This window comes from Anopheles arabiensis, chromosome 2 (assembly GCF_016920715.1).
Source record: "Anopheles arabiensis isolate DONGOLA chromosome 2, AaraD3, whole genome shotgun sequence".
Taxonomy (NCBI): domain Eukaryota; kingdom Metazoa; phylum Arthropoda; class Insecta; order Diptera; family Culicidae; genus Anopheles; species Anopheles arabiensis.
Genome location: NC_053517.1, coordinates 105,471,398 through 105,494,995, shown reverse-complemented (window position 1 = coordinate 105,494,995; position 23,598 = coordinate 105,471,398). Strand labels below are relative to the sequence as shown.

The 23,598-nt window shown below is 46.0% G+C and overlaps 2 protein-coding genes across 5 annotated transcripts in view; one reads left to right on the top strand and one right to left on the bottom strand.

Annotated features, from left to right (window-relative positions):
- The window catches only part of LOC120896827 (protein vein-like), a 108,723-nt gene that overhangs the window by 59,166 nt on the left and 25,959 nt on the right, over positions 1 to 23,598 (bottom strand). The window lies entirely within an intron of this gene.
- LOC120896828 (PR domain zinc finger protein 8) lies at positions 20,814 to 23,049 on the top strand. Its single transcript, XM_040301293.1, has one exon. The coding sequence runs from the start codon at positions 21,031 to 21,033 to the stop codon at positions 22,462 to 22,464; it is 1,434 nt and encodes a 477-aa protein (XP_040157227.1). The 5' UTR covers positions 20,814 to 21,030; the 3' UTR covers positions 22,465 to 23,049.

Sequence of the window (23,598 nt, the reverse complement as noted above, 5' to 3'; positions counted from 1 at the left end):
CCTTTGCGCCCTTAGCGTCGTTCGCTCTATCAGTTGCAACCGACTCGAACGCACTCGAATGCTCACATTTTGTAATGCAAATAATCTGCTGCCCGGTGCCTTCGGGCTGCAAACGAGATGCTCCGAAATGCACACGGTGGTGGGGACACGGTGCACGGTGGCGGCGGTACCATTGCCAAATTCGGCTAGAACGAACCCCCCCAGCGGAGCGATTTGAACACGGTGTCTTGGCAAAAAAATGGGAGGATTTAAGCGCAAACGTACGCGCACGGGACGCGCTTGTCAGTTTGTGCGGCGCACGTTTATGCGCTTATGCAAAACGGGCTGCAAAGATCAAAGCCCTCGGCCGGCAGGGCCCCGTACTGAGGACCCGTAGTCACCAAATTTAGATCACGATGCTCCGGCAACGCACAACGCTGACCGTGCACGACCGTGCACAATGTTTGGTCCGGGTCCAGTACCGGCAGGCAGAAAAAGGCCTGTTTTCGATTGCGTAGCTTGCCGATGCACACACACGCACACGTGCGCGCGTAACAGGCGCCAAGTAGTGGCCACCATTGCCTGTAAAGTGGTCTAGAGGAGACTGATGTGGAGAGTTGGCGATGGGCGAAATGGTTAACAAGTGGAAGCGGGTTTAGGCGCGTTGACTTGCGATGCTCTGAATGTATTTGATGTTTTTTTTTGTGTTGTAGGGCTAGACTTGGCCGGTCTCGTAGTACAGTCGTCAACTCGTACGACTTAACAACATGCCCGTCATGGGTTCGATCCCCAAATAGACCGTGCCGCCATACGTAGGATTGACTATCCTGCTATGGGGGGAAATCAATTAGTCACTGAAAGCCAAAGCCCACTAGTGGTACAGGCAGGCCTTGACCGACAACGGTTGTTGAGTCAAAGAAGAAGAAGAAGAGGACTAGACTTACTTGAACTTATATTTTTCAGTTCTTTCACATTATTTTCAACACATCACAAGCTGGTTTGACAGTTGAAACAGACATACTGAGGTTGACAGTTCGTTGTGATGTGTTGAAAATCATGTGGAAGAATTGAAATTGCATTGCGATGCAAATATAACAAAGATGTCACTTTTGAAAAACATCTTGCAAGCAGTGAATAATGATTTATACATTGGAGATTGGCTTGAAAAACCACGTATTTGCTGCGTGCAGGAAGTTTCTGATATTTCAATTTTGATCATAATAATGTTGAATTTCTTTAGCATGATTTTCAACACTTCATGGGTCTATTTCATCATTTTTCTAGCGGAGTTTTGCAGCCGGATCTCATCACCCGTTGACCGTTGAAGTATTGAAAATCATGCTGAAGAAATTAATAATTAGTTTTGTAATGGAAATGAAATTGATCAGATTGATGTGAAAAACCAGTGAGAAATATTCGGCACGAAGCAATACCTACAAAGCTATGTTTTTGTTTATTACTTTTGAAAAAATATCCAAATTGGAGTTGATTTGTAGCAAATTCGTTAAATAATATGACGTAGATTAGTCGAGACCGCAAGCCACCATGTTTAATATCCTAACTGTGATAAAATTAAGATGTCATTACGATTTTAGCTGTCAAACTTCAATATAAAATATACAACAATTATAACTTTAAGCAAATCTGACTAAGCCTATGAATTCAATTGCTAAATTACAGCACACAAAGCGCTATTTTCAGACACTTACTACAATTTGAATGTCATAAAACACCATCAAACACGATTGAAATGATCGTCAGAGGGTGATAAGTAATAATACAAAATACACACATAATATTTCCGCCCGAAAACGAAAATCAAACCGATTGTTCTCTAGTTGGCCAAATTCACGACGGCCCGATGCTAACAACATTGACCACCAATGCCGTCCGTATTGTTTCAGAAAGCGAGTGGAACGTGAACTCGCGTACGCAAAAGGAGGATCCAAGCTCGCGTAAAACAGGTCGCAACTGTCCGTGTGCTGGGGTATCCGTTCGCATTGCAACATTGGCTCCGTTGAGTGCCGTTAGCACAGAGGGTAAACCACAACAACAACACCCACAAGCCGGTTGGGGAGGTACGGGAACCGAAACAGGGTTCGCGGAAGAACCTAAACTATGCTATGCGCCACAGCATCAAAACAACCGTGCACATGTAGCCGTTGTCCCACCCTTTTAAATCTCCCCCACTGCCGCTTGGTAGGAAACCGGGCGGCGTACAAAATCTCGAGTGCGCGAAACAAACCCGTGTCGGCGCGTTTACCAATTTTGGCGCACGCTACAAAAGGATAAATATTTTATTCCATCCTCTCATCGTTCCTTTCCCTCTCCCTACATCACGTGTCCAATGTGTGTGTGTGTATGTGCGTACGCAGTAACGCAGTCGATGCACCCGCACGATCGCTACGCAATGCACGGTACGCCACGTGGTGTGTTGCTGCAGGCAGGCGTAGTAAAACCAATCCGCAAAGGAAGAAAGTAATAGCGAAACAGCCAAGCCAGCCAAGTAAAACAGTAGATGGACAGACGGGAGCAAAGGGGGCGACGAGCGAACATTTTCGACATCTTATGATACAATGTTGTGGTGGAGAGGTTGCAGAAAAAATATTTATAGCTGCACGGGGAAACATATCAACACCCGCCAACACAAGCAACATGATGTGTGTGTGTGTGCGCCAGAGCCGCGAACGAATGCGTTTTCGAGTCCCACAATGTGTGTGAGTACGCCTGTCTGTTTGGGGATGAAGCAGCGCCAACTTACTGTTTCCATATGGGAAGGTTCAGTTTTACGCTCCCACGATTTGGCGCTGATAATTGCTGCCAGTGCCCACTGGCAGGAGACAGCGAAGACAGGGAGCAGCGATCGCGACGGAGGTTTGTAGGGATGTTCGGTTATTTTCAATGAAAAATCATAAACAGTTAATTTCAAGCGTACGACGTATATGTTTATGCTAAATAGTTGAGTGGAGAGCATGTGGTTTAGGGCGCCATAACTCTTCTGTTAATTATGCTCAACATGTTGAACACGCTGGAAGGCATTGAACTATGTTTTGATAGGAACTGGATTAAGTGTACGTATCGTCATAGATCAAACTCAATGAGCAGTATTAGTAATAATCATAAAATTTCGCTCCACTAACTTTAGCCCTTAGCCACGTCCTAAGTGGTCTTTATTAGGAATAACGAGAGAGTTTACGATTGCAATTAGTTTTTGCCTTATAATGTTTTCCATTTGTCTTAGCAGAAGCTAATTAAACACTCCATGACCCGGCTAAATGTCGGATTAGTCTGAAATTTTCAGTTTTAACATATTTTCTGTAACATGTAAATAAATGAGGATTATTTGTGCTAACTAGGAAGTTGAAGAATAATTCAAAACTGCTTCCTACGATGTTTCACGATGTATTAAAACTAGTTTTCGAGCAAAAATCAACCATAAACAAACGAATTGTTGCAACACAATCAATAAGACCCAATATATCAGCACGCAACGACTAGTTTTGTATGGAAAATGATGGCTTAAATATTTCATTGACGAAGGGCTAACATATCTCTTATCTAATATAAACTCATTGATTGAAATTAGAAAGTTTTCTATACCCAATTTGCATTCCACAATGTTGGATGATTTCGACAATAGAGTGCACACAAAGATACATTGAGAATACTCATTTGAAATGAGTTACAATACTTTACATGCATTTTAGAACATTAATTCTAACTGTTCTTAAACATCCTCGACAAAGTATGTTTCCTTCAGAGAAGCAAAAATCAATCATACTTGAGATGAGTTGAAAAAACTTAATTAAGCCTGCGACGAATTGACGTTTGTTTACATTTTTTTCTGCCTGAAAACCTGAGGCTAGTTCTACGTGGTTTTGTATCGATTGTTGACATCTTTCAGCCGCCAACTGTCAAACTGTATACAAAATATAACATGATGAAATCGTTAGAGACTTCATAAATACGTTAAACGAGCTAATATCAAAATGCGTAAAATTATTTAAAATGTATCCTGGATTGTGTTGTCATGATGATTTTCAACTGCTAAAAATACAATTCGCTTACAGTCTGGTCTCATGATCATGAAAAAATCAATCATAAAACAACACGAAGAAAATTACTCCATTGTTAATTATACATTGATAAAATAAATAACAAGAAATTTCTATTTATCTTCAACAGTTGCGGCAGCAACAGTGAACCAATAGCGCTCTGTACCTTTTCCGTTCGTACCGCACGTATTTTCCACACCAAGCCGTCTTGCCTGCCTGGATATCCTGGACCGTTTTCGAAAGCTCCGTTTCGCGGCCCGAGACGCACCATCACTATGGGACCTGGAGGAGGAGGAAGAGGAGGGGGGGGAAGGCCGGTACACCTATATCTCTCGGGAAGCATGAGAATTATCGACAATAGCCTTGGATCTTGACCATGGGAATGTCTTCCCGGCCACTCCCGCCCTTCCCGACCATTCCCCCAAGCAACCCGTCCTCGCCGAGCTGTGGCCACCCGCGACCTAATGCGGTCATCTGGATCGAGCGATTGAGAAAACAGGTTTCCCGTTCGCACGCCCGAAAGGTGGGACACCCCCTTGCCCGGGCACTCGCCCCCGGTTTCCCCTTTCCCCATCGACACAGGCGACAGAAGTGTGAGAACAGAAGCTCCGTGGCATGCAGACGAAGGTCAAATATGGAATACGGAAACTTCGGCGCACGGGAAGCGGCAAAAAGGGGGTGTGCGCGTGTGAGTGCGCACAAGACGGCACCAAACTTCCCAAAAGGCTACAACTGCTGCTGCTGCTGCTGCTGCAGCTCGCCTTCGCAACTAACGCAACTGCGTTAGTGCGCTGCAGACCCATTCGTGCGCTCCCACTTTTCCCTCCCCCCCCCCCCCCTCATCCCCATTGGTCTGGCGTGTTGGCGGCGACAAGGCTCCGATGCTTTCGGGCGGCATCGCGGGTTTTTGATGTGATAATTTATTCATTCCGTACGTATGGTCATGGTGTCCAAAAATTTGGCCTGAATGCGTTCGCTTTCCCCCTCCTCCTCCTCCTCAACGTCGCGATTGTTGCTGCTGCTTCTCTTCGAGGTGGGTGTGGGCGCACAGAAGCAACGCGACTGCAACCGGCCCGGGCGTATTGCCGCATTGCATTTGTGTTTTTATTTTCATCAGTTTTGCTTTATTACTTTCGGTTAGTTTGGTTCGTGGAATTTCCGCAAAGTCGTGAAGTTTGGTTTTGGGATGTATTTTTTTTCCTTTATTTATTTATTATTTTTTTTATTCGTTTGTGTCCATGTGTGTGCTCTTTTTTACCCCTCTCGTATACACTCTTCTCGATGGCGACAACTCCCGCAACTGCGATCGTAACATAACTGTTCACCTGAACGATGGAATGCTGTGCAGTCTGTGCTGGGTCCGTTTCCTGGTGGGACAGGGCAAGCAATGGTAAAAGGGGAAGAAATGGCCAGCGAACCGGGGGCGAAGTGAAATGAACAATCGTACCAGGACACTGGAATTGATTGGAATGGAAATGTGCATTTTTGTGAGACAAAAGATTATGGTAATTTCCAGCGTGGATGTGGATGCATAATTTTTATTAGAGGCTCCTTTTCGCTGGTGTGGTTTCTGTTGTTGGAATGTTTGATAGAAGCTGCACAATAGGGAAGCTTAGAGGAGGGGAATCTTCATCAGCAAAGAACCATGAAAGTAGTTTACTTTCGTGTGCAAAAAATTCCACACAAGCGTCTAGCTACGATTCGTATGTAATTCCTCCGTTTGGTGCCGTGACCAGGAAAGCGATAAAACAATCAAAATCGCTTGCGCGGCACAGACGGCGCTATGCCTTTTTGCGTTAAATGGCTGATTTAGTGATAGTTTAGGTCCTGTAAAAGCTTTTCAGTCCACTTTTTCTGATTGTGTGTGTGTATGTGGTAGCGAAGCATAATTTCGATGCCATTGTTAAACAATTCATTGCCCGGGCAATGGAGACATTAGACTGATCAGCGGGAAGGAGGGTGTATGATTAATATGGCGTCGCTCGATGTGATTATTGCCGCAGCCGCCTTTGTCCACGATGTCGGCCCCGACCCACAACCAATTCATCAAATCGATGCCGAAAGCCGCGATTGACACTCAATCTCAATAAAACCATTCTCCGTTGTCCATGGTTGCCGAACGACCGTCATAGTCATAGCCATGGCATGGAATTTAGGGATCCTAAAACTCCGAGTTCCGAGAAAATGGGGCTCGCCCTTTGCCTTGCCGGGCGGTTGGGAAAAGGCAGGATAACAGCGACGAACGGCACACTTCCGCCCAACGACCGCGCGTTGGTGCTAGACAACAATCGCTCCATCCATCGCCGAAGCATCTCGTGCCTTTGGCAGACTTCCTTCGCGCCACACATCTCACACAAACACACACACACCCACAGCAGCCAGTTGTCAAGCCGACCGAGCGAGACGGGGCGCGAGCAGGGCTAAATGCTAAACATCAACCCTTAGCAGAAATCTAGCGGTGTCGAAGAAAATCTAATGAAAATATAGCCGCGTAAGCGGAAACTGTCAGGCAACGGTTGCAACGGGGAGAGCAACACAAAACAAAGTATTCCCGCCATGCCACGGCGCACACACCCCGTCGGGGTGTATGCCTTCTGCTTTTTCACATGTTTTTCCCGCCCCATTCTTTGGCGGCTCTCGCTGATCCAAACACACCCCAATATAATGTTCCATCCCCGCCAGCGACGCCGTCGCAAGCATCGTACGATATTTTGTACAATACACGCATTTTGGCGCCAAAAATCCTCCGGCCAGTGTTGATGTCGGACTTGGCTCGCTTTCCCCCCGCTTCCTCCTTGGCGTGCGAACCCCTTTCGTCCTCGGCGCTCGCATCTCTCGCCGCGCGGCGAGAGCGCTTTCCGTAGTTTGTCGGAAGCGTGGGAGATCCCACCCAAGCGGGGGGATGCGAACCTGTCTCGACGGTTTAGTCGCTGTACGTGCGAGCGATAGTTTTTATCTGCCCGCGTAAGTTGTGTCTGTGTGTGTGTGTGTGCTCTGATTCCGTTCCTTCACTTTCGCACGCAGCTTTTTTCGCTCGCGATTCGACGAAAAATGACGCGCCAGTCATGGAGGTGGAAGGGGGTAGATTTTTCCCTCTTCCCTCTTGGTTTTCCATTTCCTTCCGGATAGTTTCGCAGACAGTTTCGGTGGAGTTTGTTGTTCGGTTTGGGTCCCTTTTCTCCCAAACACCCATCCCGCGCTCTGGTCGTCGTAGGGTTACAAGTTTTTGTGTAATTCCGGAGTGGTTTCCTTCTTCTTTTTTTTCGTTTGCCACTGCCTCGATTGGATGAATGTTGATGAAGTTTGATTTTATGTTTTCGTGCGAGTTGTGGGTGTGTGTGTGTTTGCCCGGGCAGACGGCATTCAAGGACTGCTGCAACAGGGACGCGGTTGGGCATTGCAAGGAGCGGGTTGCGGGTGCTGCTACTGGGTTACACCAGCGAGCTCAAATTACTGCTGGAGCGTGTATGGGGCGATGATTAAATGTGATAATCATTTGCGTCTGTCGTACAAGTCCTTTTGTAAGCGAAAATGAAATTCTAATAGATTTGTCAAGTTTTGGATTAAAAGATTTGGATTATTTCGATACAGTAAAACAGTTTCAGGGTATAACAAAAGCTGCAGAATATTCAACAACCAACACTGGTGAGACAAAAAGCTTAAAAATACATAAGCTTAACTTTTTAATCGTACCTTATGTCAATTCAATATAAAAAATGCTAAAATATATCTCATGAAACTCTTAAGCTTGCCTATCAACATAAATGTGTAGTTCAGTTGAGCAGGCAACATTGTAACATTGAAATTTTCACAAAGTAATCACGACGCGCAAGTGATAGAGCTTCTTGACGCCAAGTGAAATAGCAAAACTAGCTGCGATTGTCTTTATGCATTTGCAAACCGCACTGCAAACGCAATGCTTTTTATTGCGCAAAACTTCTTTCGTTCCCGATCTGGTTCGTCCGATTGTTGCATGTCCACCATGGGGCTGTGCACTTTCTCACCAATAGCACAAGTTCGAGCTTGGAATAATTTGTCAATTCACTCCAGCGAAGATAACCGAGCCGAGCTCGCTGGCTCATGTCGTTTCACTTACATTATCACCAGTAGGAAAATGCGTACCGAAGGTCGCTTTTGTTCTCTACTTTCTTGCAAAGTTGGGTAAGAGAAAGCGCGAAAAGGAGCCAAGGGTTGGGGAGCAGGGGGATGGTACACAAAGCGCATGAACTCTTTCCAGACTCCAGCTCCGTAACGTAACTGACTGCTGGCGAGTCGATTATTCGACCCCACGACCTCCATCAGCATCCATTTCATGCTTCCTCTACCCCACCACCGGCAACCGTTTCTCAGTTGCTGCTTTCGGTTTTACTATGATCAGGAAGCGCTGGTGCCATCGGTACGCTGGTTTATGGCACGCTTCCGCCGAGCCAAAACTATTTATTGCTTTGAAACCATTCTGCGCCGCTTTTTTTTGTAGTTATTCCTTGTGTCCTTGTGTTTATCGTTCCAGCTCCAGAGACGTTGATCCAAGATACAAATATGAACAAACACACACGCACACACATACACATTCACCAACACTCTCTCGGATAGATAAACTCGGTCTGTATGCCCGTCATCAAGAGGAAAAGTCAACGAGAGTTGATTGCGAGGATGATAGAAAACTTTGGTGCCCAACGAAGAAACGCTTACGGGGAAGAAGAGGCGTGAGGGGTGGCGGAGGAAGCCAAGGAAGTGCGAATATCCCTTGCGAAGAAATCGTTCCCCCGAGCCGGCAATGATGATGGTAGCATTTTTTGGCAAGAAAACTACTGCCCCCGTCCCAGACCTCGACCCCGACCCGCCCATTCCCAGCGCGGATAGGAGCCATCCACCGCCAGCAACAGTATTATGTAAGCCGAGTTCAACAACCTACCCATAAACTGGCAGACGGAATGGTTGCACGCACACACACGTAGCACAAGCGTACACAATAAGTTTGCTGGCATCATTGGGGGGTGTGATCGCGGTCGTCGAGTCCTTTCCAGTTGATCATTTTTATTGCTACCGTCGAATTATATTACACGGTCGATGTAACGATGGGGAGGAAACTGTGGCGCTTCACAGTGGAAAATGGCAGTAACTTTGTCTGCTTTTTTCTGTGTAGAGTGAATTGCACAATCTTTTTGTAAGTAAATGGATAGCAATTTTGTTATTGGAAGGAAAATCATACTTGTTACGAGAAGAAAAAAACTTTGCAAATTTAGTTCTCTACTAGACCCGTAGAACTTTTTTTCTATTCCGATTTTCTATCATATATGTTTAGAGTCTATGTATCTGATGAGTTGTTGATTTTTCAGGTCGGATACTAAACTATGACTGTGGGATGATGTTGTTAATGTCGCTATGAGAACGTATATTGTGTGCAATAGCTTTCTCAAATAGTTTACCTATGCAGCTCAGGAGCTCAGGATATTGGTCCATAGTTTCCAAGATTAGAGTGATCGTTTCCATTGTGAAAGAAAAGAAACCTAGTTTAAGACATACATCGATACATATTTACTGGAAAAGTATTGCCTTTTTAAGAAGCATTTTAACCTCTCGGTTGTTAATTTGGTCTCTACCTAATGGACTGTTATTTTAAATATTTTTGATTATGTATGTTCAAAAGTGTAGTTAGTTTTACTAAATGAGCTTTTCTTTACTAAGCAAGCTGGTTGAGCATGTCTTGCGCTCAAGAAGTTTGCGACCTAGAACTTGGGGGTGACTTATTGGTAATTGTACTACATGTATCCCAAACACTTAAAATAGGATGTGAGTTAAATAAATAACTTAGATTACTTCTAAAGCGTATCTTGACATCATTTTTAGGTACGAAGTTGTGTTTGATCTATAAGGAATAAAATCAGGATGCTTTTGTTAATTACAGTTGATTTTGAAACTATCAACAACAATCCTTTCAAAATATTGAAAAATTCAACGTAGCCTGAAACCTTTCATCGCTGCTCGAAATGTCCTTAGCTTTGAGGAAGCTTTAAGGAGAAAAGCGCTTACCCAAAGCTTGCCCTACTCGCCGCTAGGTGGCAGCGTTGTTTAAATTACACGTTTTCATTGCTGTTACTAATTTTTTATCCTCATAAATGCAGTAATTATTTTGACCTGAAAAATTTAATGCGGTTGTCCCTAGCAAACAATTAACAGTCTGTTGTATGATTTATTCGATATCGATTGATTTGATTTTTTCAGATGATATCTAAGTAAGTTTTATTAAAAAAACTAAACAAGAAACTTCATTTCTGCCTCAACTTTTACAAAAGTTTTCCAACAAGTGCAAGTACAAATATTCATTGTAAATGTAAATATTACATTGTGTTGCACAAAATGTTTGAATAAAATTTTAATTTGCTAACACATACGTATGATGTATCTAGCGTGTGATTGTTCCAAGCGTATTCTCACCAGATCTGCCGGCATGTTCGTAGCAAGATCCAAGTGTACGTTTCACAGAAGGATACAGATTTGATTACAACGCAAACAACGTAAGTTCGGAAACGATTAGGGAAAATATTATTACGCCAACACTAACAGACACCTGCCGAAGGGTTCTAATGTTTTCCAATTTGTGTCTATGAATACGTAATGAGAACAGTGTCGCTACCTAGCCGTAGGCCGTAATGCTGGTGAAGCAATTTGACTAGCAAGTGGGGAACATTTTTTTTTTATTTCTCGTTATTTTTTCAGGCAAAGGACTGCAGAACAAACGGTTTTTTTTATCCTGGATTTTTTCTCTTTCATTTTAGAGAGATTCTACATGTTGGTTGATAATAATATTCAAAGGCGTTTATTAATCTAACATAATTGTTTTGTAAGCTAAATTGAGACAATAACATAGGTTGATTTGTCAGATAAAATTAATTAAATAAAAAAAACTACAACCAAAACAAAGATATCTATAGAAGTGGTTATTGTTCTTCCCCATGTAGCATGTAGCATCGAAATGTATGCAAATTTTGCTCTACCATAACATCAACATAACAGCATTTTCGCTTCCATGCCCTTACGTTCCCCATTCCTGCACGGTAGCAGGTGATGACAACAAGCTCAGTTCAATACACTAGACGCGCCCGACAGCAGGCAAGTGCGGTGGGAAAATTATTCATCAAAAACTGTCCCCTCCGAGGTTGTAAGCTGCTGCCTGGTGTGTTCACATACCTGAAGAGCACGTGGAAAATATCCCGCCTAACCGGCGCAAAGATCCTTCCGTGGGGTTTGCGGACACTTTGGACTGTGGTGGCTGTGCTGTTGCGCGGCGGCTCACCGGCTCAACATTGCTCACCGTGAACCGCAAAACCGGCGGCATAATGTTTACGCCGCCCCGAACAAACAGCACCGAGGGAGTGAGAGTTTATTAAATATTCATTCCAGCCGCTGCAACGGCCCGTGTAAACAGCAATCAAATCCCAAAACACCGGCTATTTAGTGTATTATCGTGTTTTAGCATAAACAAATTGTCAGTTTATTGAGTTTCGACCTTTTCCCCCATCGGTAGCTGTGTGTGTGTGTGTGTTGGGGAGGGTTTCGCTGGATTGGAGTGATGTTGATGGTTTGTGGAATGGAGAATACTTGTTTGGTGCTACATCATGCTGCAAAGAGACGCCTCATGGACGCTGTCAATAATCTTACTTTGAACGATGTTGAGCTTGTTCGGGACAGGACTGGTGCATAGCATAGAGTACTCTCATAGGTTGACCTAGTTGTACGACAAAGGGGATGTATTGTTGGAAAGGAATAGGAGCAGAAATTGGCGGTGGGAATAATTGAAACACAAACAGTGGATCAAATGGACAGCTTAGATCTTGCATCTTTCGGGTAGTTTTAAATCCTTGGAGATGAAACAGACATTCAGAGATTTAAAGACTACAGATTAAGGTTATTCATCGCAGCAAGGACAAGTATTTCGTGCAAGACAGGAAGCTGATGTATCAAAACACGACAAGAGACAATTTTAAGGTTTTGTAGCATCCATATTCTCACAGTATTATTGATGTATGTACACCTCCTAATCGGGCCGTATCCTTCAATTTCAGAATCGTGCCAAGATATCACTCCATTCATTAGACCTTATTAGCAAAAGTCATGCATTTTGTCGTAATCTGATTACAACAATGGCTAACAACACTCATAAAACATAACTTCGTTTAGCACACGCACCGAAAAAAATAACCCCGCATTGTGTCTCGCGACTATCTCTACAGTCACTCGGGGACCGTGAAATTCAATCACGTGTTCCCCAGGAGAGGCAACATATTCGTGTACGCAAATCGATTCGTCTTGAGATGTCTTTTCACAACGCACTATCAATGTGTCAAACGAGCATCGGGCCGGAATTTGCATCGCATGAGTGCCTAATCCTGGGAAACGGCTTCCTACTTGAACCTGGGGAACGGCAGGCTCATCTGCCAACCTCGTTATCAGCGTGACAAGAGCGTACCACATCTAATTCAATTGGTGACGAATTGTTCACTTCACCCCATTCCGGACGGGACGGCGGAATCAGTACATGATCCCTAAAATGGCAGACAAGACCAAAATCCCGTACCTACTATAGCGGGGTCCAGCGATTGACACTCGTCCGGAACCCTCCCGTGTTTGCTGCTGCCTCGTCGGGGTAACAACACAGATGACATCTTTCAACTGACTGTCCGCGGGGACGGGGTGCGGGGTTCAAAAAACATAATTTAGATTATTACGCGTGACCAGGCGCCGACAACAGCTCACATATTTTGACACCGTGCTGTTTCTGTGTACCTTTTTGCAGCAACTAACCCTTGGAGGGAAGATGGATTTCATGGATTGTATGTTGTGGTTTGTGAAAAAAAACTAGATAAATGAATGAATTGTGGAAAACTGTATCTCTCTGCCACTCACTTTTAACATCAAAAATAGAAATATTGAGTATACTTTTAGGCGTATTCATATGTTTTTTTAATCATTGGTTGTGCATTGCGCCCTAAATTATGCAAACTTCTTTACTCGGTTTGCTTAAAACACACCAAAGCAGCTTTTTTTGTTAGTTGGTTAACGATATTCTTCGCTTATGTGTCATTTAACTTGAATATTTGATGCTAATACTGATAATAGTAAGTAACACCTACGAAAAACGTCTGAAATTTTTTTAAAGAACTATCTAACTAAGGGTTAAAATGTCAAGTGTTATTAATGCAACCAAAGATGGCAAGTATCACATGACATCGCCCTGCTGGCAACGATCAGCGTGTCTCATCCATCTGTTAGGATCGTCGCTTCATCCATCAGCACAGCGAGCCACTTTTCCCAGTAGCTTTGCTGCAATCGCGCGAAAATCCCGCCAAATCCCAAACTACCACTAACCAAACGCCCGTTCCGAATGCTCCGCACAATCTCAACAGCAGCAAGCAACTCCCCCACTCTAAAACACGACACCCTGCACATCCACCGCATACCACAGAGGACAATGAAATTATAACAAGATCATTTAAAAACATAAAATCCGTGACGGAATAAATTTCATCCAACAATCGCCGCCGGCCGTAACGCTTCGTTGTTGCGGCGTTCAAGCACCGCTAGCAGTGGAAAAGGGATCAAGCGTCCCTTCCGGTTGGAAAGCGAAACAGACACGCATTACGGACCGCCGGACCTAAACTCAAACCGGATTTGCTTTGAACCGTGCAAAATTCCAACCCAGCTGTACAACACATTTGCCCAAGCAGGGGGGTGAGAAAAAACACCGCAAGAGTGTCCTTTCCTCGATTACTGCGAGCGAACGGGAAGAAGGGAAGGAGCAACTTTCGCCTGCAAGCTCGCGAGTTCCGTCCCCAGCTCCCAGGAAGTTCCAGCTCGGTAATTGAATTAGCCTTACACCCAGCTTCCGGTGCGGTGGTCGCTGACATTGCTACGCGCGAGGGATGGGGCGAATTTGTTTCGGAATTGGATTACAGTTTCCGCATCCTGGGACAGCCGTAATGTGGGGTCGCCGTTCTTGAAATCGGACTGTAAAAATCACACAAAGTCAAATTCAAGCGTCCGGAAGTGCAACCGGCAGCCGCGTGGGTGTAAATTTGAATGCTAATGTTTACGCAAAATTTCACTCGCGTGTAAATGGCGCCCGCAAGCTTCGGTTTGACGTTTTACCAGTTGACACTGTGTGTGTGTGTGTGGGTGTCTGTGGAATCGTCTAGGGCAGCCATGGGAAGTTTTCGCACCCATGACGGTAGCTGCCATCGTAAAATGGAACATTTAACTCTCCCCCGACCGCTCACATAATGTGGCTTCCTGCGTGGGTGTGGGAAGAACGTGGCCATTTCTCTGTGTGGTCGTTTGCGGAAGAAATTAGCGTTCGTTATCGATTGGACTATCGGCGGTCGAAGGTGACTTTGCAGTGTACGATTGAACAATTGAACCATTTTTCCTGTTTATTTACATGTTTATTATTACCATTAGCGTTCATTATGCATTTTTTTGTTGTACTTATTGGTGGTAAGTAACCATGGGAAATAGGCCACAAAAATCTGCAACAGCCTATTATTTTCATGGCGTCAATTATGGAAATCAAGGCACAAGGCTAAACGAGCTAATTTATGAAGCACATTTCAACTGTTCAGGATTTGAAGCACATTTCAACTGTTTCTATTAATACCTCTTCTACTTTCTACTTGTAGCACGAATAAGGAGTAGTTTGTAACTTTTCCAAAATATAAACAGTCCCACATCACCTGGCAATTCAACAATGGGTGCTACATTTAGGTTTTTTTGGTCAATATTTAATGTTGCAAATCCTTTTCAGTTTCATCAACTCTAAAACTGATGCAGAATAATACCAATTACTTCCGACGGTTTCGCTATGTTGTTGTGAAGAAGTAAAAAACATCACGCTCGATAACTCACAATCAACGCAAATAGCCCAACATTTGTGCCAAACGCTGCTGTCAACCAAAAACACTTAATGTCCTCTCAATCACCTTTCCACTTGCTGCCGGTAACGATTCGATAGGAGTTAATCACGTACTAACGTGCATCTTGACATCATGTAACTTATTTTGTTTAGATTGGCCTCACATCAAAGTCTAGTTAACGCTCGGCTTCACTGCATTGCACTGCATTTCCGGCCCTACCGGAACTGACTCTCAACACACCGCGTCGGGCTGCTCATCGAGACAAGAAATATGACTCTTTTATTGCATTATACCCAAAGGTAGGTAGTAGCATTCCGTACCGCCGGTACGGTTTAAAACGCACATTCGCCTTCCACCACACTGCCGGGATATCGCGGGACAACAAAGGCAGGGGTCGAAAGTTAAAGTGTCCATAAATGTTTACCCCTTGTGGTAGCGGTAAATAAAACACTTCATCAGGTGGCAGTTACCGATGTTTGCTAAATCGAAGGGGATTGTTTTACCGAACAGGGTGCAAGGGTGCCAGGATTGAAGAGTGCCATATCGTGCCACCTCTGTTGGGCTTTCCGGAGCGACAGACGGGGAAAAGTGTGTGTGTTTTTTAAAGGGGTGCCGAGGATGCTGTTTGCGGAAGGTTAAACGTGCTGACATGCGTGTACAAGAGCTGGGCTGGTCGAATTGAAGTGATTTTGGAAACATTACAGCCGTGTGAGGGTCTACTGCAGGAGGAACGGTGTTACTGTAGAAATTACTTGAGTAAATAAATTTAAAATTGTATTTGATACAGTTGGAAGAGATTCGGAGAGGGTTTTAGAACATTTAAGGTTTGAGATGTAGATTTTGAAACATGTAGTGTCTGATGCTGTTTTGCTTAGCAATTTCAATAAGTTTATACTTTCTTTAGAGTATGTTCTCAGGTCAGAATATTTTTCGATGTTTCTAAAATACTAAAGATGCAAGATTGGTTACATATTGTGGTCAAGTAACCTGTAGCTGGATCATAATAAGCAGAGTATTGATTCGAGTGCCGTAACAGATTTGTGATTCGTTTCTTGTCTGTTACAGGACACTTCCAGGTAAAGTTCTTGCATTCGAATAAGTTTATAATTAGTTCTAATCCAGGTCCGACTTAATTAATTCAGACTAGTATGAATCCAGGATCAGTATGGGTTGTGCGTTAGTATCAGGTCTTCTAGGGTTTATGGCATTTTTTTAAACTGATATGGGTGCGGGATCAGTTCCAGTTCCGAGACCGATTCTGGAACAGGATCAGCACCAGGGGTTGGTGCCTGTTTCAGATCCACTGGATCCGTTCCAGGACCGGTAGGGGTTTTGAAAAAGTTTCAGAATCGACAAAGATTCGGTCCAAGTTCCTGGGGTGAGGTAGGTAGTTAATCAGTTTCTGTTGACATTCTACCGCTAGACGTATCACAGAACATTTTTGGTTGTTTAAATGAAATTATATTAATGATGAAGTCAACTCTAAACTTAAATTGTTTATCAATCTTAATTTAAAAGTAAAAACAACCCCTAATTGGGGTTAAAACTGACTCCAACATTTGTTTTGCATATTGTTTGATGTAAGAGTCTTGATCGCTCTATTGATTTCAGCCGTTAATGATCAATTACCAATATTAACCAAAACCATCAGCACGAAAGCGCGCTTCACGTTTCATCAACTTTTAAAACTAAATCTCAAATAGTAAACCATAATTCACGCCACGCCGGATGATCCCAAACCTTATCCCACACATCATAGAATTGTGATTTAAATCCCAACCTTCTTGACAGCCACCAGACAGCGACCACACGGAGAGACCGCGTCGTACGTGGGTAACATCTGTTCCCACTTCCTTCGCGTGCATCTTTCAAACTCGCGAATCGAACCATATGCTACTTGCTCGACCCGCAACATCCGTTCGCGTACTGTCGCCGCGCTAAACTTCTGCATCCCATTTCCAAGCCACCAACACATTGGGACACATTGGAAAATGACGGGGAAAGATTATGTTTGTGCAACCTCTCACGTGACGCGAACCAACAACAAAAAAAGGTGAAAGTTTCGGCAAAAACCTGTCACAGGCCGAAAGGTCTCGTTCCCAACGCCTTTGTCTAGCCGATGCGCTGACAATCCCTTTAACCCCCTTCGTTAGGAAACGCATTATCATCCCTTCTCTTGCGGTTTTTTTTTTGCTTGCCTGCACCGCACCAAACTCGTCCCATAATTGCACCGGCTGCGGTGGTCAATGGCACACATGTTACACTCTGTTAACACATATGTAATCTGTAGCCATGAATTAGAGGGAAATCGCTTATAAAAGCATTTATTTTATCATTTCCCTCCGTCGGCCCGCACGACCCCGCACACAATGGGAAGGATCTCGCCGAAACGCTGCTAAGCATCGCACCCCTTCGCACTTCCCTGCGACGGTCATTAACGATGCGCTGCTCGGCAAACCACTTTACCCATTCGGCAGACTGCATCGGCAGACCCTTCGCTCGCTTTATCATCCTCCCTGCGGTAGTTTAATTGTGATTAACCCACCGCACAACCAGCATCAGCGCTTCGAACAAAGTGAAGCAGACGGGAAACTCACGATGCGCTCACGGAGTTAAATCCTAGCATATGCGCTAGTGGTTGCGCGCCTGAGCCTTCGATAATCGTCCCGGGGGTCCGAGCGTCGAGATCCGAGAACCGAATATTGCACTGCCTTGCCCGCTGGGCTGATGGTTGGGTAGGCAAAATCTGTCACATTTTACCAAGACCGTGCTCATATATGCGGGGTAGTTTTTTGTTTGGCTTCAACAGGAATAAAAAAAAAACCGGAGCTTCTTTGGACAAGGTTTTTTGTTTGTTTCCCCGATTTGGGAGGGTTTTGTGCGTACGAGGGTTTGATTTACTATCTCCCAGTTTGATAGGAGAACCGGAGAATAGCCGACCTTGCCACATCAAGTGCCAGAGATTTCCGGCAACCATATGGACTCGGTTTTACGGATGTTCCTTGTTAAATAGTGCATTAATTGAGTACGCCTCCTGCAGGCAATTATCAAACACTTGTGTGGTACATGGAAAATCGATTTGAACAAGAACGTTCATAATTTGAAATATTTTATTTTGAATAATCATTTTAGGAAATTTTTAACACAATACAAAAACTGCATTAATATACGCCTAAATGTATGCAGCATTGTGTTTAGAATGCTTTCCTGTTTTATTTAGAATGAATATTGATATTTAATCCCGGGGCGGTCCCGTGGTAGAGTCGTGAACTCGAACGACTCAATGACATGCCCGTCATGGGCTCAAACCCAGAATAGACCGTCCCCCCGTAGGATTGACTATCCGGCTACGTGGTAATGAATTAAGTCTCGAAAGCCTGTATGGGCCGGCATGTCCGCGTAGGACGTTACGCCGAATAGAAGAAGATTGATATTTAATAATATTTGAACAATATGATAAGGATTTCACATTGTCATTTCGACACAAAAATGTTCATAAGCTCAACAGAATCGAAATTATTTAATGAAAACATTTGTGACATAAAACTAATATTAAAAATAACTGGAAAAGACATTATGTTCACCTTCTTTTACGAAACAATCATAACGTAACAACCTTATCAGTGCATATTCTCCGTGATTTTATCATCCAGCTCGGGCACATGTTACTCACGAACACAAGGCTAGCAATCATCTACACCACCCAGAAAACCAGCATTTTCAGCACTAAAGTTCGTCTCCACATGGTCGAGAGGCGATGCCGGCAAGCAAGCAAAAAACAGCAATCTCCCCATTTCTAATTGCTATTAGATTATGGTTGGAAAAAGCTGTGCATGTCTCGTTAGTGACACTTGCCTCCGTCTTCCCGCCGAACCTGCGAGCAAACAAAAAACAAAATGGAGTACCCCATTTTCTTATGCGCAAGATGTGCTGAATCTACCCACCACACGTGCTCGGGCGTAATTTTATGTCCTCATACGCGGAGCAACGACGACAAAAAATGGAGCAGTTCCCTCAATCTTTCTTATCACTTCATATGCCAGCAGCATCCTTCCGGAATATGTGTGTGCCTGGGTGTGTGTGTGTTGATGATGACATGCCCCACCAAACGGGGTACATAGGTGAGCAAACAAATAAATACGCGCCCTTCATCCACCGCACACCACCGTACAGCGCCGTACAGCATCATCTTACCACACTTGACCGCGGCTGTGCAAACGAAACGCAACACATTCTCGACATTCTTCCCCCTTTTCCTTCCCAACCCGCTTCCCCAAACCTAACATCCAAAACCCAGCACGCTGCTTCTGGTTGATGTATCGAAACAACATGTTTTCCACCGATTTGCCACATTTTCACTACCAGCGAAACAGATCTAGAACATAAAGTAGCGTCCCATACCGCGTCCTCCTCCTTTGGAACATACACACACACACACACACACACACACACACACACACACACACACACACACACACACATGCGAGCACGATTGACGACCGCCCAATAAGCGCCATCGTTGCGGTGCTTAAAAGCGGCAGCTTTTCCGCCAACAACTAAATCCACCATTCTTGCAAGAGGAGCGGGAGGGAGGGGGGAGGGGGGCTCTCTTTTCGCTGTGAAAAACATCCACACGTTTTACAACGCAAATATGCTCGCGCACTCCCCCCTGTTTTCGGGGGCTGCACCGATATGCTCCACCCTTTTATTTTACGAACGCAATGAAAGCGCACCTTTGGTGCAAGCGAGAAGAGAACGATGGCAAGAGCGAGAGAAAGAGCCTTTTCGATGCGTTGTAGTGAACCAAGGGACCAAGGGAAACACTAAAATGTCGTCCATGTTCTCTTATCAGCAGCTTGCCACGCCAGCAGCAGTGCGGAGGGAATATATTGTACATAAAAGCTGCTCAACATCGCGACCCACTGCTCACCAATACCACCTTCGGCTTTGTTGTGCGCTGGAATGCTCCGGTACGTTCGGAGGACTCAAAAATATGCTGACGTTAGAAGAAAGCAAAGAAGAAAAAAAATGCACCAAAAGCTTCTTCTATTGCTATTTCATGGGTCCTGCTTGGGACTCTTTTTTACCCAAAGCCGCCCCCCCCCCCCAATCCTTCTCCTTCTTGGGGAAGAAAATTCCCTCCAGCCTGTGTGTAGGAAAAGCGAACACATGCGCTTGCGTGCTGGAGGACGAATTCCTAGCCCTAAACCGCGTTTTCCATTAATCCGTGCCCTTGTGTTGGTTGATGTGTACTCTTCTCTCTCTCTCTCTCGCTCACAATCACTGCTCATCGCTTTCCCGCTCGCGCGAGAACCATATTTTGAAACAAGTGAAACAAAGCAGCCGGAGGGCAAAAGGAACGAACAACATCATACCCACCCAGCGGGGAAGGAAAAAAAAAGGCTACGAGTAGGGAAAAACTCCCTTTTTCTACCGCCGAGAAAGCCGAGCAAATGATGAGGGACAATATTTTCCAACCCTATGCTGCGCAAAAGGGGGTGCGGGGTAGTGGCGTGCCCTATGTTTATGTACATTACGCTCTCGCTCTCTCTCTCTCTCTCTCGCTCGCTCACAGCGTCGCAGACCGCCGACAACAGAAACCATGCGCTTCGATGAAAAACCGGACGCAAGGATTCACCATTTTATGTGAGCGTGTGGCTCAAGAACGATATGTTTCTGATTTTATGATCGTTCCCTCTCTGTTGCTCCCTTTGCACCAATCGTGGCCAAACACATGCTCCGCTGGGTTGAGTGTATGTGTGTGTGTGCTGGTGTGGCACTTGCAAAAACTCGACGAGTTGACGAGCAGACAGGACACAGCGCGCGGCCAGGATCGATGATGGTTCAGTTCTTCGGTAGCGCTCGTAGAAGAAGCAAGCGATTTTAGTGACCCGTCTTGTGAGGTTTGTGTTTGAACGAAATACTTGCAAAGTGTGGAGAGTGTGTGTGTGTGCGTGTGTGTCTGTGACACGTGTTGAACTGTGGAACCACACAAAACGCGGAACGGTGGCATTTGCAGATTGTAGTGATTACAAGTGTCCGTGTTGTGAATATTGTTGGACTTTTAGTTTGTTGCCGCCCAAACGATGACGATGGACGTCAAACAGTCACGGATGAACGTGAAGATAGCACCACCCCTACCGGACCATCACCAGGACCATCAGCACCTGCACCAGCACGTGGCCGTCGCCAGCAAACTAACCAACGACCGCAAAACCACTACGAAGCGCTCCTTCGACGTGGCGTTTCTGATGCTGCCGGACGAGAAGCTGACACGCAATGCAAAGCCCGCCAAACGGCCACTCCCACCTGCCCCACCTTCCCCCACCATCGATGTGGAGAGCGACTCGACCCAGTCGGAGGATCTGTCCGTGAAGGGTGGCTTCAGCCCGATCCGTTCGCCCGAAGTCGAGCGCCACTTTCCGCTGGACATGCTGAGCGCGGGCCGCCAGCGAGCGCTGCTGGTGGCCGATGGGTTGGCCGTGGAACGCCATACAGGTGCTCTCATCCACCACCATCCTCAGCAGCACCCGCAGCACCATCATCCCCATCACCATCAGCCACTGCAGCCGCCGGCGGGCAGTGAGGAGCGGCTAGCGTACCTGTTCAACACCGGCGCACGGTTCTACGAGCATCCGTTCGGGGCGTTCGGGCGCAGCGACACGGACGCAGTGCAGCGCAGCGCCTTCCAGAAGGTGTCCAGCGCGGTGCCGACGGGTTCGCCGCTGCCCCCGCTCAGCCCGGACCGGCACAGCTGCCCCTCGACCAGTCCACCCATCTCGATCAGCCCGTCCAGCTCGCAGACCGGCTCGGTCGGCGGTGGCTTCCGATCGTACGAGTACGGACCGTTCCTGTCGCCCAGCCCGGGCAGTAGCCCGTCAGCCCCGGCCGCCGGTTCCCCGTCCGCGAAAGCGAACGGTTGCGGTCCCGTGGCGGCCACTGGCTCACCCCTTCCTATGCTGTACCGTCCGGCGGATCCGTCCGATACGCCGATGCCCGGCGCAGGATACTTCCCGGGCGTTCCACCGTTCGCACTGCCCCCGTTTGCAGGTGGCGGGCCGGCCGCTGCCCCGCCCATCCCGGAGGCGGTGGACGGCATCATCCGCAATCCGGCGGCCGCCGCCATCCTGTCCACGCTGCTGCCCTCCGCCATGAGCACCTTCACGCTGTCGGCGCAGAACGTGTGTGCCAAGTGTAACATCAGCTTCCGGATGACGAGCGATCTGGTGTACCATATGCGGTCGCACCACAAGAGCGAGCACGTGCACGACCATGCCCGGCGCAAGCGGGAGGACAAGCTCAAGTGTCCGGTGTGCAACGAGAGCTTCCGGGAGCGGCACCACCTGACCCGGCACATGACCGCCCACCAGGACAAGGCGGGCGATCTGCTCGAGAAGGCACCGCCGGGCGCGAACGGGAAGGGTGCAGCAGCTACACGCCACCAACAGCAGCAGCAGCAGCAGCACCATCATCACCACCAGCCGCACCTTCACATCGCTTCCCCGGGACGGCTTGCATAACGCGAGCAGTGGGATGAACATCTGTTGCGATTTTTGGCACACAAAGGCGCCTGATCGAGCTCCGCGTCGCGCCGGGTGGTGATTAAAATATGTTTTAATCAGCAACTGCTCGTGCTCTCGCTCTCTCGCAAGGAAGGATGCAGGCGAATGCCGCCACCCTACTACCCGATCATTGTGGTCTCTCTTCTACCCTGCTGGGAGGGAGTTTTCTTTCGGCATGTGCAGCATGTGCCATGGAATAATGGGTATTGTTCGCGTAGCTGGTGCGCGCGACATGCATTTGCACTCGCGGAATGATTGAAAAGAGGGAATATGTTAAATTAAATGCAAAAATATGTATTAATTATTAAAATGTGATATTAAATGTACTTCAACGAGCGACTGTGTGTGTACCGAGTAGGTATGTGTGTTTTTGCGCCATGGTAACAATAATGGTGCGCGCAATAAGATCTCCCGACATGGGAGGGAAAATGTTAGAATAAATAGTACAAGCGACGAACTCTTCACTCGATGTATAGCCAAAAGCAAAGCAATCTTTGTAAAAAAAAAACACACACACACATTAGTGCACATACAAAAAACTCACTCAAAAGGTATTTAATAAATGTTGTCTTATCGTACTCGAGTGCTGGATAATTTTTATTAATGATCGCCGCTTTTCGCGGACATTGGCTTCCGTGTTCCACCCCCCCCAGGAACAAGCACTTATCGAGCCATCCGAAATTCGATTATAAAGCGCAGCTTCGAAGGAAAAGGCGACTGTGTGCAAACCCGGAGCCCTGGCTGGGAGGTTCATAAATCATTTGTTCTGTGCTGTTTTGGTCCTATCTTGCCCCTCTACTGTACGCCGCGCGTGTTCATTTGGTTCCATTTGAATCCCAACCGTGTACTTGCCTATTAATTCCTTTTCAATGAGTAGTTACATCGGAGTGCTGCTCCAGAGTGTGGAGTGTTGGATGGTGGACGGTGATGGTAAAGCGTGATGGTAGTAATCTATTTTCTATTCGCTCATTTATCAACTTCACGCGTTCCTTGGCGAATGGTTGGAATTTATCCTGCAAGGGGTGATTTTTGTTAACGTTCTTACAATTTATTTCGTCTGTTCTGTTTAAATTTAATGAGTTTCGCTATTAG